We start from the raw sequence: 17064 nt of genomic DNA, 5'->3' as shown, positions 1-17064 counted from the left end.
ATAAATATTTTTTAAATGTATGAATGTATTTTCAGATATGCTGTTATTTGTTGATGTATTCTGTTGTTTTTTGTCCTAAATTGTTCTTGTGTTTTCTGAGTTGCTATTGTTTTGTAGTATTTTGAAAAGTTGTGTCGTATTAACTTCAATTTTCTCGTTGCGTTTTTAGGTTTTCTTATGTTTTCCTGAAATGTTTTCTGTTTCCATGCGTTCTACTTGCGGTTGTGGTAATTGTTTGCTCTTGTACTTTCCAAACATCACTTATTGTGAGATCTTGCGCCTCTTCGGGCCAGTGTTCTTGATTAAAATGGCTTTCTGCTGTGAATTAAATTAAACTGAACTGAATCAAATTCAACTGGATGGTGAAGTATTGTGCAGTGTCATTGTTGTGGGCGGTAACCATTCTTTGCTGCAGGAGAGGTGAAGAGGCCTCCCCAGCACAGAGCCAGCATTCTTTATCAATTTCTTTAGTTTCTTTGAGTCTCTGGCTCTCATGCTGCTGCCCCAGCAGATGGCTGCAAAGTAGATTTCGCTCTCCACTACAGACTTAAGTAAGTATGCAACATATTGCTGAAAACTTTGAAGGATCTAAGCTACCTTAAGAAGCTGAGTTTGCTTTGTCTTTTCTTGCAGACAGTCTCGGTCTCGCATTTCTCGTCTAGCCTTTTAGTCAGGTAAACTTTGCCCAGGATAGAGACAGTGTCAGACTTATTCCTTCCTAAAATTCACAATCATCAAATTTGTCTTGTTTACATTAAAGATGAGGTGATAGTTCCCACACCATGCCACAAAGCAGTCGTGTAGTTACCCGTAGTCAGCCTCTTGTTTATCACTGACACACCCCACAACTGCAGAGTCATCTGAGTATTTCTTGAGATGAAAAGACTCTGACATTTCCAAGTCTGATGTATACATAGTGAAGAGAGAGCACTGGAAAAATCAAATAATGTGATCCTCAGTCCTGCCTGTTTTGTCCAAATGGGATTCGACCTGTTAAAGCAGGTATATGATGGCAACTTCAACACCAACCCTTGGATGATAAGAACAATGTAGTGGGTCCTGGCAGGTGATTCTTTTCTTATGTAGCAGAGCAGATAACAGTCTCTGCAGAGCTTTCATTCAGATGCTTTCATGTAGAGTTAGGGCAACTGGTCCGTCGTCACTGAGGGCAGATGGATGGGCTTTTTTAGGACACCAGAACAAGGCTGTATGTCGTCTAAAGCACTGGAACTTTTCCTGATTCAGGCTAAGGTTAAAGAGGTGCTGTAGAATCCTACGTAGCCGTTCTGCACAGGCCTTCAGGACCCCGGGGCTGACACCATCTGGACCTGTAGCCTTGTTCCAGTTCAGTCTCTGCACCTGACTAATGGCAACAGACAGGCTGGAAGGAGAGGCAGAGGAGGAGGATCGCAAAACAAATCTGGCTTAAGGGAACCTGGGAGTCTGAGGTCCCTGGCCATATGTATGTTTTACCTGCCCAGTTACTAAGAGATACCTGCCACTTTAAGATCTTTCTTACCTCTTTTTTCTTTTTATCATTTTGATTCGAAATAATAGCCCCTCTTGGATAAATCTTGAATCCAGCCTTAGCATTATTGTGATATTACACCTCCACAATAATCTCCCCTTGCAGGTCCAGCAAACAGACAGACAGACAGAACACCATGTATTTTAAAGTGATTTCCAGAAATAGCTGCCATGAAATGAGGAGCTCTGTCCGCCTAAGGAGAAGCTTGTTCTCGCCCCTCCCACGGGTGAGCTGTCCCGACTGTACAGCTGTCCGGCCAGCTGCGGCTCTGGTCGTCACAACATCCTACACACTGGATGCACACTTTGCGTTAATGGCTTGAGTGAGATGTAATAATCACTTGGAGATTTTCACATTTTACCTGAAATTGGGCCATAGAAATTGAAATAGAAATTCGGGGTTCAGAAATCATTAGTAGTCTGTATTGGTCACTCAAGTCAGCAAAGCTTGAACCCGGTAAGTACACAATTATCAAGGTGGAAACACTAACTTTAAACTGTTCACACACACACACATCAATCAGAGCCTTCAGTAGTAAGATAAAGGGGCCATGCGACGGTTCACTTTGGAACAATTGATCCACAACGACACAAAGGAAGAGGATGAGGTTAATGAAAAGGAGGAGAAGGAGCATAAAGAGAAAGATCAAGATCAGACTCAGACCTGAGATGGGATGTTCTTGTAGAATGTACAATGATTTTTGCTTAATATTTCCACCTTTTTTCTTTTGATTTAATCTAATTTCATTTACACTTTACAGTGTATTTATTTTGAAGTTGATCTGTATGGTGGGATACATTGTGGAGTGAAAAAATGTACGTTAGTAAACAGTTTTTGTGCCTTGTATTTTGTTCATCATGTAACAAGGTTTTTATGGGGCAGTGTTACTCATTTCCAAGCTGTTCATATTCACACACTGTTCTAAAGATCCTTAAATGGGACACAGAGGGGCAGTCCTCATCCCATAGTATAACATAGCTGTTAATAGAAATCTACAGAACATTTTCCACTTTATTCAGTTGAACTCTTAGAAGTAAGCACCACCAACTCAGTGCAATAATTTCCTCTGACAATATGTCAGCTCTTGAAAGTATCAAATCATCATACAGACAGGCTATCTTAAGGAAAATATCTAATTTATGTGCTGACTGCATCACAAAAGATTGGGTTTTTCCTTTCTTTGGTTTCCTGATCTTGTTGGTGTTGAATATAATGGGGAAGTAGATATATTAGCAGGGCAATCGCTGAAATAACATTCAGTAAAATTGCAATATTCTACCGTATCAAAACATATATATTGTTAAAATATAACGTTTTATGGTATTCCATTGAGTAAAGTTGGGGTAAAAGGTATTCTGAAAATGATCCAATTGAAAGAAATGGCAAGAATATGGAGACACCGATGACACAGGAATACATCTTTACAGTATGCAAATTTACATTAGTTGGTTAGTGTTGGTCTAGTTTTACCAGCCTCCAGTCCTGTAGGTGGCAGTAATGTTCCCGACCACCAACGAAATCTCCAATAGAAGAAGAAGAAGAAGAAGCCTCTACGGTTGAATTTGAAAACAGGCGGCAGTTTTGCGATAGCAAAACAAACAAAAAGGTATGTTTTAAAATTCCAAATAAGTTGGGTTATTCGGCATAACACGAAGCGTTATATGATAGTTTGATGAATTACTATGCAAAATATTTGTAGGAAGGTTAGAACGACTCAGTGTTGTTCAGTTGTTTTCCTGTCTCGCTGGGAGTTGGGGCGATGTGGGCTTTGGAGGTTAGCTAATGAGACACAAGAGACAACAGGCAGCCGCTGTTATGAGGCGGAAAACACGTTACTCTCGGCAAAAGTGCTGAGGAAGTTCGAGTAACTCTGTGTATCGCTTTGCTTTTGTGAAGGAAAGATGACCGCGGACAATGAAATAGAAATCAAGGAGGCGTTTCAGCGCGCTCAGAGGGGGCACAATAACAAGGCGAAGCTGGTGGCGAGCCTGAAGAGCCGCTACAACAAGGTAAAGTGGTGATAATGTGGCTTTTTCTTGTTAGAAGTACACTAGAATTGACCATATTTACAATTTGTCTCTTGTGTGCGAGTGTGGTCATTTTGTGAATGGGCTCATTTTGACAAAGCAAGATAACGTCTTCTTTTTAAGGGGAATGGTAGCCTGGGAGGGGAATGGGTGAATCTTATAAGAAAATGCAAGTCTATTTGTTTTTATATTTTACAGCAACACGACAACAAAAGAGCACCACTTTGAGGAACACAAGGCAAAATTAATACTCTTGAAGAACTAAGAGTACAAAAGAATGATATGCGCTGAAGCGGAATAAATTGAGAAACATGAGCACATACATTTAAGTATATCAAATTCTGTTCAAACCAAAAACCTCTTGGTTACACTTTAACTTTCCCGAAGGCCATCACAAATATAAAGAAGTTACAGCCTGCAAAGTGTTTTGACCCTAGAAACTGAAAGCTGAGACATCTTGTTTCCTGATGGATGCCACTAGAGATGACTTGGTCTCTCATTTTTCCGGTTGTTTTCACCTTTGCTTCTCTTGGTGTACCCCCCCTCGTCACCCATCATTAACAACACAATCCATCTCATCCTTCAGCTTGAGGACAAGACACTGTTCCACGAGGAGTTTGTCCACTACCTGAAGTATGCAATGATTGTCTACAAACGCGAGCCCACAGTTGAGAATGTCATTGAGTTTGTCGCGAGGTTCGCCGCGAGTTTCCAGCCTCCACCTAAAACAGAAGAGGAGGAGGAGGAGCAGCAAGAAGAAGAAGAGGAGGAGGAGGATGAAGATGATCACCCCTTTCTGAGTTTCATCTTCAACTTCCTGTTGGAGGTATCAACATTATTTCTATTTTGCTTGTCTCCTTTCCTTCGATCGTTGTCCATAGTTCTACTTGCATTGCTCCTTCTCCTGTCACAACTTGTTTTGACTTGGCCATTTTCCCCCTCCGTCTCTTTTCAGTCTCACAAAGCCAATAGTCATGCGGTGCGTTTTCGAGTGTGCCAACTGATCAACAAGATGCTGGGCAGCATGGCGGAGAATGCCCAGATTGATGACGATCTCTTCGATCGCATCCACCAAGCCATGCTGGTCCGTGTCACTGACAAATTCCCCAATGTGAGGATTCAGGCTGCTTTGGCCATGACTCGCCTTCAGCAGCCAAAGGATCCCGACTGTCCCACCATCAATGGTTTGTTTACTTTATTTTTTTCCCATATTACCTTCAAATTGAGGACATACTTGAAATCCAAGAGCTGTTCACAAAACAGTCTGGGGACTCGTTATATTATATTACATGTTTAATCTTAAGTATCCTCGACCCCATTCCTGTGAGGGCGTATTTTACCTGCTCACTTTATGGCTGGGCATCATTATTCCTCAAAGTAGTTTTTATTGTGCTTAATTTGCTGAGTATGTTAATGTGTCTTTCTCTTTGCCACGGGTCTGCTAATTGTCTCATGCTCAGCTGCTTCTTTATTTTCTTTTCTTTTTCAGCATACATGTTGATCTTGGAAAATGATACTAATGGTGAGGTGCGACGGGCCGTTCTGTCCTGCGTTGCAATGTCCCCACGAACCCTCCCTAAAGTCCTCAAACGCACTCGGGACATCAAAGAGAACGTCCGCAAGTTAGCCTACCAGGTAGGCACGAAAGGACTGGTGAAATGTTTGGAACCCTGTTTTTTTTTTTTTTCCTAACACCTTCTGTCTTCTTATGATTCTGTTTAAGGTTCTTGCTGAGAAGGTCCATATTAAAGCTCTAACTATCGCACAGAGGGTCGGCCTGCTGCAGCAGGGTATCCACGACACCTCAGGTATAGTTTCGTGTGTGTGAAGCATTACAGTTTTCACGAGACCTTACAGCAAAATCAGTGATGGTTTTTTTTATGGTTTGAAAAAAAGGTCCATCACAGTGAATATGCGGCTGTTTCTTTTATTGTCTTTCAATCGATGAAATAAAGGAGTTCATTTAAAAGCAACAATTTCTCACATTGTGGAATGGAGTTATTTCTATTTATGTCCTGACTCTAAGTGTGTGTATTTGTTTTAGAGGCCGTTAGAGAGGTGGTTTGCAGTCGTCTCCTGCCGGCATGGCTGCTTCGGCTGGATGGAAACGTCATTGAGCTGCTCCACCGGCTGGATGTGGAGAACTGCGCGGAAACTGCTATGGACACACTGAAGGCCATTTTTAAGGGCACACCTGCTGAAGAGCTGCTGCAGAACAGGGACCAGCTCGACAACAGGTACTCTCAGGCTTAGCTCTCTTACCCGTGATTAATTGATAAAATGTCTGAGGCTGGAGATCAGGTGTTTCTCTCGCTTTAACAGGAAGCTGATCCCAGTGGACTCTCTGACCTGTGAAAACGTGCTTTATTGGAGAGCTCTGTGTGAGTTCATCAAGGCCAAAGGAGACGATGGTGATGAAATGCTGGAGCAGGTGTTACCAGATGCTGCCACTTATGCTGACTACCTCTGTGGGTAAGAGAAGATCAAAAGATCCTCTGGATTTCACTTTATTGCTGTCAGCTGCACAGAACCACGCTACTTATCAGAGATAGCTGGCTTTACGGAAGGATTTATTTAAGGGATATTCCAGGAATTTTTCTCCCAGGGCCCCGTTTTCTCTTGGATTTGGCGGTAAACTATTGATGGCCCAAGAATTCTTAGCAGATGGACCCATATTACGCAGCAATACCTTGAACAGAATCCCTAAAATGGCTGCAGTGTAACATAAGTGCACAGTTAAATGCAGCAAAGTCAAAGCGACTGTATTTGCTACCGACTGGCTCAGACTGGTGTTATAAATGTGTGAAAATGTTATGGAAAGAAATAAAATTTTAGTGTAACCTTTGGGTAAATGAAATGGGCTTAAGTTGTGGCTTGCTGTTGCAGCATCTTCTGTACTGTGCACTTTGCAATGAACACTTTGACAGGGATGACTGCTGCCTGTCAAATAAGACAAAAGAGCCTTCAAAGTTAATTCCTCTTAGGCTGTTTCCATTTTTCTCTCCTCATCTACAGTTTTCACAGATATCTGCCTCTTCACACTTACTCAGATAAACGACCGTCATTCAAAATGCTCTCTTCAGCTAAGTACTTATGGCTGGCGCGTGGAAATAAATGAATGCTTGGAGTTTCTTTCTTTCCCAAGCTTTGATTGCTGAGATCGATGTTTAGAAACGATTGAAATTAGGATGACTTCTCATTTTGTAATCATCTCCTAATATACCCCCTGTGCGAAATAACTCAGGCACTAAAAAGGAAGATGCACCTGAGACCAGGAGAAGCAAAAAATAAATAAAGGGACAGATCCGTCTCTGTAGGCATCCTGTCCGGACTGCTGTCAGTGTTTCCCATACATTGAGGAAACTATGGCGGCCCGCCATAGTTTCCTTTTGGCCGCCATAGTTTCTGAATCCCAAACAGCGATTTTTTTTTTTTTTTTTTTTTTTTTTTTTTTTTTTTGAAACAGCGATTTCCTCGAAAACCAACCAATATGACTATACAACAGGTGAATTATTAATTAAACATGTCCTAAAGTCTGCAGTGTCAGAGTTTTTAAGTTTAGTGGCAAAAAAAGGTTATTTCGCTGACGCTGTCGGGGCGATTGACACAGTGGGTGCGCGTGCACAAAGGTCAGCTGTAATCATCGTGATTTTGTTGACAAACATATTTTTTTTTACCTATTTATATTATGAAAAATAATGTGAAATTTGAGCAATGACGGGTACACTAGTATGTTGTCCGGTATGTTGCTTAAAAAAATAGTAAGCTCAATAGTTTCTGTTTAAAATAAGGTGTTTCATCCGTCCCGCATGTGTGGTTCAACCATCCCGACTAGGCGGAGCGGGGTGAAGTTGGTTTTATATTCGACATTCGCCTATTTTCCAGCTTTGTAATGTAATAGCGTCACGAAAACCGCACCAATTAGCCTCAGGATGGTATTAATATTTACAGAAAACTAAGACTAACATACCACAGGCTTTATCAACTCACCAAAGTAAGCCTGAAAGATCAGAGTAACCGCGCCGAATATATTTCTAAGTGAACTACGGCAGCCGGAGCGCTTAGGGACCGTCGCAAAAGTGCAACGCCTTTTTTTGTTCTCACTGGATATTCAACCAATGCAGACCAAACCACTTCTGATGGGTTTGTGAACTCACTATAAAGCTTTCACAGCCTTTTAGTTTCCAGAAAAATCATTTTAGGTAGAACATTTACTCAGTGTGCATAGTTAATTCCATTTTAGACTTTTATTTTGTAATAGCTCTCTTGTTTTTAAAGATATCAAAACCAAACCACTTCTGATGTGTTCCTGAACTCATTGTGTACTTCCCACACCCTTTATTATCAAGGACAACCTTTTCAAGTTTCTCAAAAAGGCATAAGTCCTCACTGTATATGATCCATTCATATTTTTCATGAAGTTTAGTTTTAACCTGTAAATATTTTCTATTACAATTGTTATCATTGGGTTTTAATGACAAGATGAGGTTTCCTCATAAGCCCACAAGGGTTTCTGACATCTCCAGCACACATTCCTTTTTTTTAATTTGTTGTGTTTTATTGTGTATGTGTTATATTTGAATGAATGTGTGCAAATCAATCAAATCAAATAAAATCTGCAGTCGCACAAATTTACGCCGCATGAATTTACCCCCCCCCATAGTTTCCAAAAATTCTGTGGGAAACACTGGCTGTGGAACACCTGGATAATAACCCTCTGAGTTTGACTTTGCCATGTTTAATGGTTGTTACATTACACTGCAGCTGTTTAGTTGTTGCTCAGTAGGGGTCTGATTGCAAATGATTTGTGCCTGTCAATATTTTCTGCCGAAATACAAAGGAAAACAGGGCCCGGGTTGAAAATTCCTGGATTTTTCTGTGTAATTGGCTAATGTGAATTCAGCTGCTTGGTGATAGTAACGCTCTTTAATGAAAAACACATTTTCCACGATGACCATTTTGTAACTTTAGGTGTCTGAAGGCAGGTCCGGTGTTCTCAGAGGAGCTCTTTCTGTATGTAAATGTGGAGAACTAATGCTTTACTATACATTTGCTTTGAGTGTGACTAACTACCTGCTTATCTTTTGTTTAATCCAGTGATCTTTGTTTGACCAGTGGAGCACAGTAATCGCCTGTGTTATTAGTCCGTATTAGTTGCTTAGATCACTAATCTGTGGTTCAGACCTCCAGTTTGCTACGAATGTGCCTTCGGAAGAGACCGAACTCTAAGAATCATCACGATCAGTGACATCGGTTTGCGTGTGAGATTGGAGGGCAGGCTGTGTGAATGAGTGACTGTTGGTTGACATGTAAAGCACTTTGAGTGGTCATTAAAACTAGAATTGCTGAATAAATGCGGTTCGGCTACCATTTATTTTTCTCTGGTACCACCATCCTTTATACTCTGCTGTTTTATCTCCCGTCCTTCTAATGCTTCAGTGTGAAATGCTCCCTAAACACGATTTTACCGAGTGACGCGTTTAACATTTACCTGCTCACAAAAAGCATCAATGAATTTGCAGAAGGTGAGTGGTTGCTGGTTGGCTCGCTGATAACCGCCACAGCTGTGTGTGAGGTGTGGCTGTAGGCAGGGGCGGTGGTCACGCTGCCCACACTGCTGTTGATATGCCCGTGTTGTGTATTCTTATATTTACCACTCTGACCTGGGCTTCTGATTGCAGTCTCAATTTTGTTGATCCTGCATTCAGCGAGTGCCAGACTGGGCTGTTTGATTGACTTGTGGTTGTGGCTGTCGCAGCTATCTAAAGGCGGTGCCTGTGCTGTCGGAGGAGCAGAGGGCTGACTTTAACCAGCTGGAACTTGTCATGACCAAAGAGTTCATCTCACAACAGCTCATCCATCTCATCGGTTGCCTTGACACCAACGAGGAGGGCGGCAGGTAAGACCAGGACCAAGTTTTTGTGATTTAAAAATAGCTTTTTTGGAGTTGTGGCTGGTCATGGGTGCGGCTAATAGACCAAGTATATTCTCAGTTCAGCGCTGAGTGTTTTTGTCCTAAAAAATTACTCTTCGGAAGGTCCCACAGCTGATTTAATAAGTTATTCTACATATTTTTTTGCCTAATAAAATCACCTTGTTGAGGTGTTTCATTCAAACCTGATCATCTGCGTCTGCAGGAAGCGCGTGCTGGCTGTTCTGCAGGAGATGTTGACTCTCCCACAAACCCCCTCCTCCCTGGTCTCCCTGCTCACTGAGAAGCTCCTCATTCTCATTCCTGACGACCACAGACGCATCCAAACTGTAATTTGAACTTTAACTTTTTTTAAAGAAAACCACAGCTAACTAAATACATTGCTTCCCCTGATGAATTCAGCCAGTTTGGCTGAAATGAAACGATAAAAAGCTGCATTTATTTCTCAGCTCAGCTTCGTTGAGACTGATGTTTAACACAGCTGGCCTTCTCGCAGGTGGCAGAAATCATCTCAGATGTGAGGGAGCCCATCATGGAGGCCAGTCAGCCAGTGGATGAAAACGAGAGCCGCAGGCAGCAGGTCCAGGTGAGCGAGTCGAGTCAACCTTTTGTTTATGAAGCACTTTCAAAAACGACCTCAGCTGACTAAAAGTGCTGAACAAAAAAACACAATCAGCAAGAGATTTGAACTAGTATAAACAATAAAATATCATCAAATAAGGATGAATTAAATATACCACGCTTGCACAATTGAAGCCAAAATATGGTGCTCAATGTGGACTAAGAGCCTGTGAATAAACAGATTTTCAGCTAAGTGTTAAACTGATTGAGGGTCTGCACAGCTCTACAGATTAGTGTCCCTCTGAAAAGGCTCATGTCTGGTTAATTACTCGCCTTTCTCCCAGTAGCGAATGGTGGTGCGCGCCAAAATGGATGTCACCGTAGTTGGTGTGCTTGTTTTAACCAGTCATGCCCTGCTCCTTTTTTTGGAACCCGGGGCATATTTAAGAAATCCAGATGGGTGGTCAAGGATGCACAGCAGGAAGAAAAGGGAGGAGGAAGTTTGTTCTATAGAGAGGTTTTCATGACCATGACGCAGTGTTGATTTGTCACAATTTGCTGAGACAGCGACTAATGAAGCAGGCATAATCGCAGCTTTAGTTACTTGTGTTTGAGACTGCATCCAAGAGCAGCTGGTTCTCTGACCTCAGTGCTCTGACTGGGATGGATGAATGAATGATTCCCTACCATTACCCAATTGTTTGGTGGATGGATTCATTCATTCATTCTAGTGCTGGGCGGTATACCGGTTCACACCGAATACCGGTTTATAATTTCGTTATGATATGAATTTTTAATATACCGCCATACCAGTGTATTTGATTACACAACGGGGGGAACGCTGCGTCGCGCAACATTGTTTGAGACGGGACCCTTTTCAGTGTTGCGCTTCTAAACACGCATGTTTACTGTCTATGGGTGCGAGGTGGTAATAAGCACTTGCGTAAGGTGAAGGTGGATAGGATAGACATGGAAAGTTCCGAAATCGAACCTGCAGAACTAGTAGAACATGCTGACAGAAGAACTTGTGCCAAAAAAAGGAGCCGGGTCTGTAGTTTGGAAGTTTTTTGGTTTCAAAAAATCCGACGTCGACCAAACAACCATTTTATGCAAGTGTTGTCGGGCTACAGTTGTCGCTGGAGGTGGCAACACGAGCAGTTTGCTCCATCACCTTAGCCGTAAGCATGTCTTAGAATATCAAGAATGCATGAAGTTACGGTCAGCACCCGCCACATCAGCAGGTAACACGGGGAAAGCAAAAGAAAAGTCGAGCCAAATGTCACTTCAAGACGCACAGTAAAAGTTCTGTATTTTGACTGCAATTGTGTTTGCATTCCGATTCCTCACTTCATCAGAATCATGAGTAGCACTTCTTTGTTAACAGCATCATTTTGTGGGCCGTTATTCTATGACGGTAAAATAGACCATCCTAAGTTAATGTACTGCAGTAATTCTGTTCTCAATCTGTGGAAAATGCTGTGAACACTTAATTATGCATGAAAAAAAAATACCGTGATATACCGTGAAACCATGATACCGTGAAAAAATACCGTGATATGTATTTTTGGTCATACCGTCCAGCACTAATTCATTCAGTACATATTGGCACTGTTCAGAAAAATGGTTTCAATAAAAGGACGTTCTTATTCTAAAAACAGTTTACTGAAAATAATGCTAGACGCTGTGTATATTACTATAATGTGCATCTGTTGGCACTTAAATACCTTAAATTGTGATTACGGAGTTCATTTCCTAGTCTATTTAAAAACTTCTCTGAATTTCACTCTGTTCTAATTATACTCCCCTGTTCTAATTATACTCTGTTTGTTTCTCCTGTTCTACCTCCAGCTGTCGGATGGTTTATATTTGGAGACAAAGCACATTTTAATGAGCGGGGTGGAAGGGTGCATGCGGCGTGCACTAAGCTCATCTTTGCCCGATCTGCTCGCTCTCCCACTTTTTGTCTCCAGTGAACCTCTGGTTTGTGTGATGGTCATGTATGCTTATGGGCCGTGTCGGTGATCGTCGATCCATCTCTGCTGCTTTCTGTAATCACTGTTGGACTCCAAATTAATAGTATACAGCTAAATAAGTCCGACTAAGTGTTAGCTTCTATGCACTCTGTGCACCTGGTCTTGCATCGCTTCATTTTTCAGTGAGTTAAGGCCACTAGAGGACTGTGACCTTGCCCAGAGCCTCAGCTGTTGTTGTTTTTCCTCTTAGTGGAGGCACAGTTTGTCTGTCTGAGCACTCAATCCTCTGAAGTTTTCTCCAGGAATGATTGTCTCTTTCTGTTTCTGTCCTCAACTGGCTTTTCCTCCCTTCTCCTCCCACCCAGCTTGCAGAGGTGAAGGTGCGCATCTTGGAGGCCAAGCAAACTCTGGAAGACTGTATCGCGGCCCAGGATTTCAGCCAGGCGGCAGAGCTGAAGAACTCCATCACAAACCTGGAGGATCGCAGGAACCAAATCGTCCAGGAAATCGCAGAGAGCAACCAGCCTGCGGATAAAGAGGTCCGCGCCGAGAAGGTACAAACGAAGATGGGCAAACGTCTCCTCCTTCTCATTTCATCGGATCCATCTTCAGTTTAGAATTTGTTTTCTCTTCCAGAATGACCCAGAGACTCTTTTGAGGTGTCTGACAATGTGTGCCGAGCTGCTGAAGCAGATTAACATCAAGACTCGAATCGGTCCAACTACAAGCGCCTTAATGTCCTCACTGGTAAAAAAAAAAAAAAAAGTCTGAACTTCACTTACATTATCAGGAACGTTACCAAAGGTGACATTAGTCCAACCTGTTTTAGAAATACATCAGAGCTACTGATTTTGCAGACAAAGAGCAAGAAAATGTCTCAGCAAACCATTATGAGAAGCCGCCTTTGTTCCAGCTGTTGTGCTACTTTTTATTTCATGAACTTAAAACACAGTTAAAGAGTAATCTGGAATATTGCCTTAAGTTATGATGACGTGTAAGAAGGGTCAGGAATGAATGATCGCTGCTAAATTCTCAGTCTCTTCAAACCTTGTGATAACACCTAACAAACACGGGCTCCTTAAAGCTATTTAGGATCTGACACAGATGGTTCCAAAGCTGGGGAGGCTATAAAAAGACATCAAAGCATTTTTACAGGTTCAAGACTCCACATTTTGAAATACTGCTAAAAGTAGCTCTTTAGCTTAACTGTGGCAGTCGAGACACGAGGAAGCTTTAATAGAATGCTGCAGTGCTTCTAAGTAGGAAAGCATAAAGAAGCACGGGCGACATGGCTGCGAGGGAGCTGCTGGAGAGCAGGGGACAGCTCACCTGCGTAGTGACAATACACAGACGGGTCCGCGTGGGTTTGTCAGAGGGAAACGTGGTGTGCAACCTTAACACAAAAGTCAATACTAGAACTGGGGAAAGGCAACACCAGGATAAGCCAGAGACACTGGGGAAATAAGTCCTTTGGACAGTGGGAAAATGAAAACCTCCGTGGCCACAAACTAAACAGATGCAGCAAATCCTCAGATAAAAATATATTAAATACACGGAAGAGTGACTTAAAATTCCTAGGTCAGTATTGGGACAGACATAAAAAAAATAGTATATTTGACCAAAGAAAGATCAGAAGTGATGACTTTTGAAGGTTGGCTAAACCTGCTCGGCCATAAAGCGTTGGTTGGTTGGTTGGTTGGTGACGCCATTTCTCTCCATCTCTGTTAGGTTTTGCCCAGTATAGCAAACGCTCACCCTGCTGTGCGCAACATGGCCGTGGTGTGCCTGGGAACATGCACTCTGCACAGTAAGGAGCTGGCCAAAACCCACATGGTCCTGCTGCTACAGGTGACTTTACGCAGTTGTGTTTCATAAATCTAAAATGAATCGTTAATGTCTTGGAAATATTTTCAGGTTTAGTTGCAGGGTTTTTAAACATTAAAGCTGCTGGTAATTGATCAAAGTTTAATACAAAAACAACAGTCCCCAGAGGTGTTTTGACCAAAACAAAGCAACCTAAGGGGTTTTGTTTATATACACGGACCAAACTCACTGAGTCTTCTGCTGTGCGTGTTTCCAGATTGCCCAGCTGGATGAGGTGAAGATCCGTATCAGTGCTCTGCGGGCCGTCATCGACCTGTTGCTGCTGTTCGGCTTCCAGCTGCTCTCTGAAAGCGCCTCCACTCAGGCGGCCAATCCCATCCCGTCACCAGAGAAGCAGGAGGACGACGCAGCGCTGGCTGAGGACAAGGGAGATGTTCCAGAAGACACCGCACAGAGTACACTGGTGATGCTCTCAGAGTTCCTGGACAGTGAGGTGGGGTTTAGTTTATATCAGGGGTGTCAAACTGAACCTCGAAAGGGCCGGTGTGGCTGCAGGTTTTTGCAGTCTGTCTGCACTGAAGGTCTTCACCAGTTCAGTTGATTGAATGAAACGAGTCAGCTGTGCTGCTGCAGGGTCGGAACAGAAACCTGCAGCCACACCGGCCCTTTCAAGGATCAGTTTGACACTCCTGGTTTATATGCTTAAAATTTGCACTGCGTGTCCGGTTCTGTAGAAAAATGAAATATTCAGCACATAAACCGTTCCCAGGTGTCTGACCTGCGGACAGAGACGGCGGAGGGCCTGGCCAAACTTATGTACACAGGCCGCATCTCCAGTGCCAAGATGCTCTCGCGTCTGATACTGCTGTGGTACAATCCTGTCACGGAGGACGACATGCGCCTGCGGCACTGCCTCGGCGTCTTCTTCCAGCTCTATGCCCGCGAGAGCAGGTCTCGCATTGCACACACTGAGCCATTACAACTGGATGTTTGGCACAAGCCTAGACGAAGGGATTGTTAATCTAACAGAATTCATTCCGTTCTTGTTTGCGTCCGCCAGAGTCCACCAGGAGGTCGTGGAGGAGAGCTTCCTGCCGACGGTTCGGACTCTCATGAACGCCCCGGCCACCTCTCCGCTAGCCGAGGTGGATATTAATAATGTGCTCGAGCTACTTGTTGAGCTGACGCGCCCGAGTGCACTTATTAAACCCTCAACTAACACAGAGGTAAGCAGCGTCCGCTGAGACGCTTGTGAAGTCAAAGAAACCCTCAGTTGGTTTGCGCGGTCCCTTTAGATAAGTTGATAGGAGAATGTAAAATAGGATAAATTCCCACTGCTTGTATGTGTCCACAGGAGGTGTGTGTCCATGACTACTTGGCGGTTCGCATGTGTGGGGAGATGCTCAAAGACCCCGCGGCCCCTGAGGTCCGTCTCTATGCCAAAACTCTCAGGAACCTGGAGCTCAGCAGGGACGAGACGGTCAGGGAGGACCTGCAGACGTTGCTGCAGCAGCTGGTGCAGGTACACTCAGACAGAAGAGCACAGGAGCCAATGCACAGCCGTGTACAACTCTAATGTTTAATGTGTTAACCTTACCGCTTTAGTACGCTCACACGCCAGCATTTCATACATAACATGACCTCCACTCGAAGCTGAAGGGATTTTTTTGGATTCAAATGTTCCCATCGTTATGAATGATGATTACTTTGAATCATCCGTTTTAGTAAAACTAAGGATAATTCTGTCAGCTTCAGGGCGTTTTAGTGGCGGAAAACAAAGGTTTATCTCTGGTTCTTGACAGGCCTCGCGTGTTTAATAGCTCCCCTCTCCATCCTCGCTTCTTTCAGGTGGTGAAGGATCGTGTTTGCCTCCGCGCTCTGGAGAAGATGATGCATCAGCTGGTGGACTCAAAAGAACAGGCTGAGCTCCTCAGCGCAAGTGCACTGCAACCGCTGGACGTCAATGCAGACGGTCAACAGCTTTAAATAGAAACTCCAATATGATTGTTGCTTTATTGTCAGAAAGTTGCTAAGTGGATTAAAAAATGTCGCACTTCATCCTTGTCAGTCTGTCAAGTAAACAGTGCAGCAGGAAATGGAGAAATATGAATCGTGTCTGCCATGTTTCCACAGAGGCCGCAACAGACGATCCATCAAAATCTGCCAAGAGACCCAAAAGAGGTGATGCAGGTTCTGTGCACTCTGTTCTCAGCTCCATTTTATTTTTAAAGCTCCTCTCGCGTGTCTGAATGAAGAAGTTGACTCAGCACTGGGAGGTAACCAGAGTGTTTGTTTGCACAGGTCAGAGGAAAGTCGGTACTGGCAAAGGGGGCAGAAAACTCAGCAGGAGAGCAGAGTCATCAGAGGAGAGGTGAGTCCAGAGGTGTTTTTACTACAAGGGAAGCGTCGCATTTATTTAGATTTCCGTACCTAGAAATTTATTGCTTGTGTTTTGGCGACAGCGATGGAGAAAATGTGCCGGAGTCAGTTCCAGCGGTGCGTCTATCGCGGAGGGCCAAGACTGCAGCTCTGGAGAAGACGAAACTGGACCTCAACACCCTCATCAATCAGGAGGCCAATGTGTCGTAAAAGTCGGGTCGTGGACAGCGAACATGTTAAAACTGTTGCTCTTTGAATTCAGGTGCTCCAGCTGAACTTGATCTACAAAACGTTGTCTTGTGGGAATATTTACGTTCATGCATCACTGGCTTCAGAAAGTTGCTGAGCTCAGTGCATTTCTGGATTATAGCTTCTACTGTGGAGTCACCTTTTAATATAGTCATATTTACGCCAATGTTTTATTTCAGCACATTTTCACACATTTTAATCAATAAACTGAGATGTACTCATATGTCAGTGCTTGTCCTCTTTTCTCAGCACATTGTTGACTGAATTTGTTTCTGATGCTAACAATTAGCCCATTTTTTCCTCATTATTTGTAAGAAAGTTTTGAACCATTAGATTGTCTCTACTCTGCATCAATGAGCTAAAAAAGTGATAGATATTAAAACTGTCAATGCAGTATTTGAAATCTGTGAGTGGCGTCAGTATCAACCTGAAGGAGTTTATATGACATTTGAAACCCTTAAAGTATGAACAAAGGTGCACATGGCAGGGCTGTTAGGAACATTGGTGCCAGTCCACTTTGCTGAAGTTCATGGGGATAAAAGGGAAGGCTGTCGCACAGATGGGAATAAAATTTAAATTCTTCCCTTTCAA

At 43.1% G+C, this 17064-nt stretch overlaps 1 protein-coding gene across 2 annotated transcripts; it reads left to right on the top strand.

Moving 5' to 3' along the window:
- Positions 1-2639: 2639 nt before the first annotated feature.
- Positions 2640-16677, top strand: ncapg (non-SMC condensin I complex, subunit G). 2 transcript variants are annotated; one of them, XM_075464383.1, is made up of 22 exons: positions 2640-3134; positions 3425-3537; positions 4142-4381; positions 4511-4739; positions 5045-5190; positions 5279-5363; positions 5600-5792; positions 5878-6027; positions 9314-9454; positions 9693-9816; positions 9984-10073; positions 12387-12575; positions 12658-12768; positions 13750-13869; positions 14102-14338; positions 14615-14796; positions 14906-15071; positions 15200-15367; positions 15694-15817; positions 15979-16026; positions 16147-16216; positions 16308-16677. In XM_075464383.1, the coding sequence occupies exons 2-22, from the start codon at positions 3430-3432 to the stop codon at positions 16432-16434; spliced, it is 3048 nt and encodes a 1015-aa protein (XP_075320498.1). In that variant the 5' UTR covers positions 2640-3134; positions 3425-3429; the 3' UTR covers positions 16435-16677. The 2 variants fall into 2 exon arrangements, with proteins under 2 accessions (XP_075320498.1, XP_075320497.1); XM_075464382.1 differs by having other exon boundaries at positions 15979-16035.
- Positions 16678-17064: the final 387 nt, after the last annotated feature.

This window comes from Odontesthes bonariensis, chromosome 4 (genome assembly GCF_027942865.1).
Source record: "Odontesthes bonariensis isolate fOdoBon6 chromosome 4, fOdoBon6.hap1, whole genome shotgun sequence".
NCBI lineage: Eukaryota > Metazoa > Chordata > Actinopteri > Atheriniformes > Atherinopsidae > Odontesthes > Odontesthes bonariensis.
This window is presented reverse-complemented; position numbering and strand designations above follow the sequence as displayed.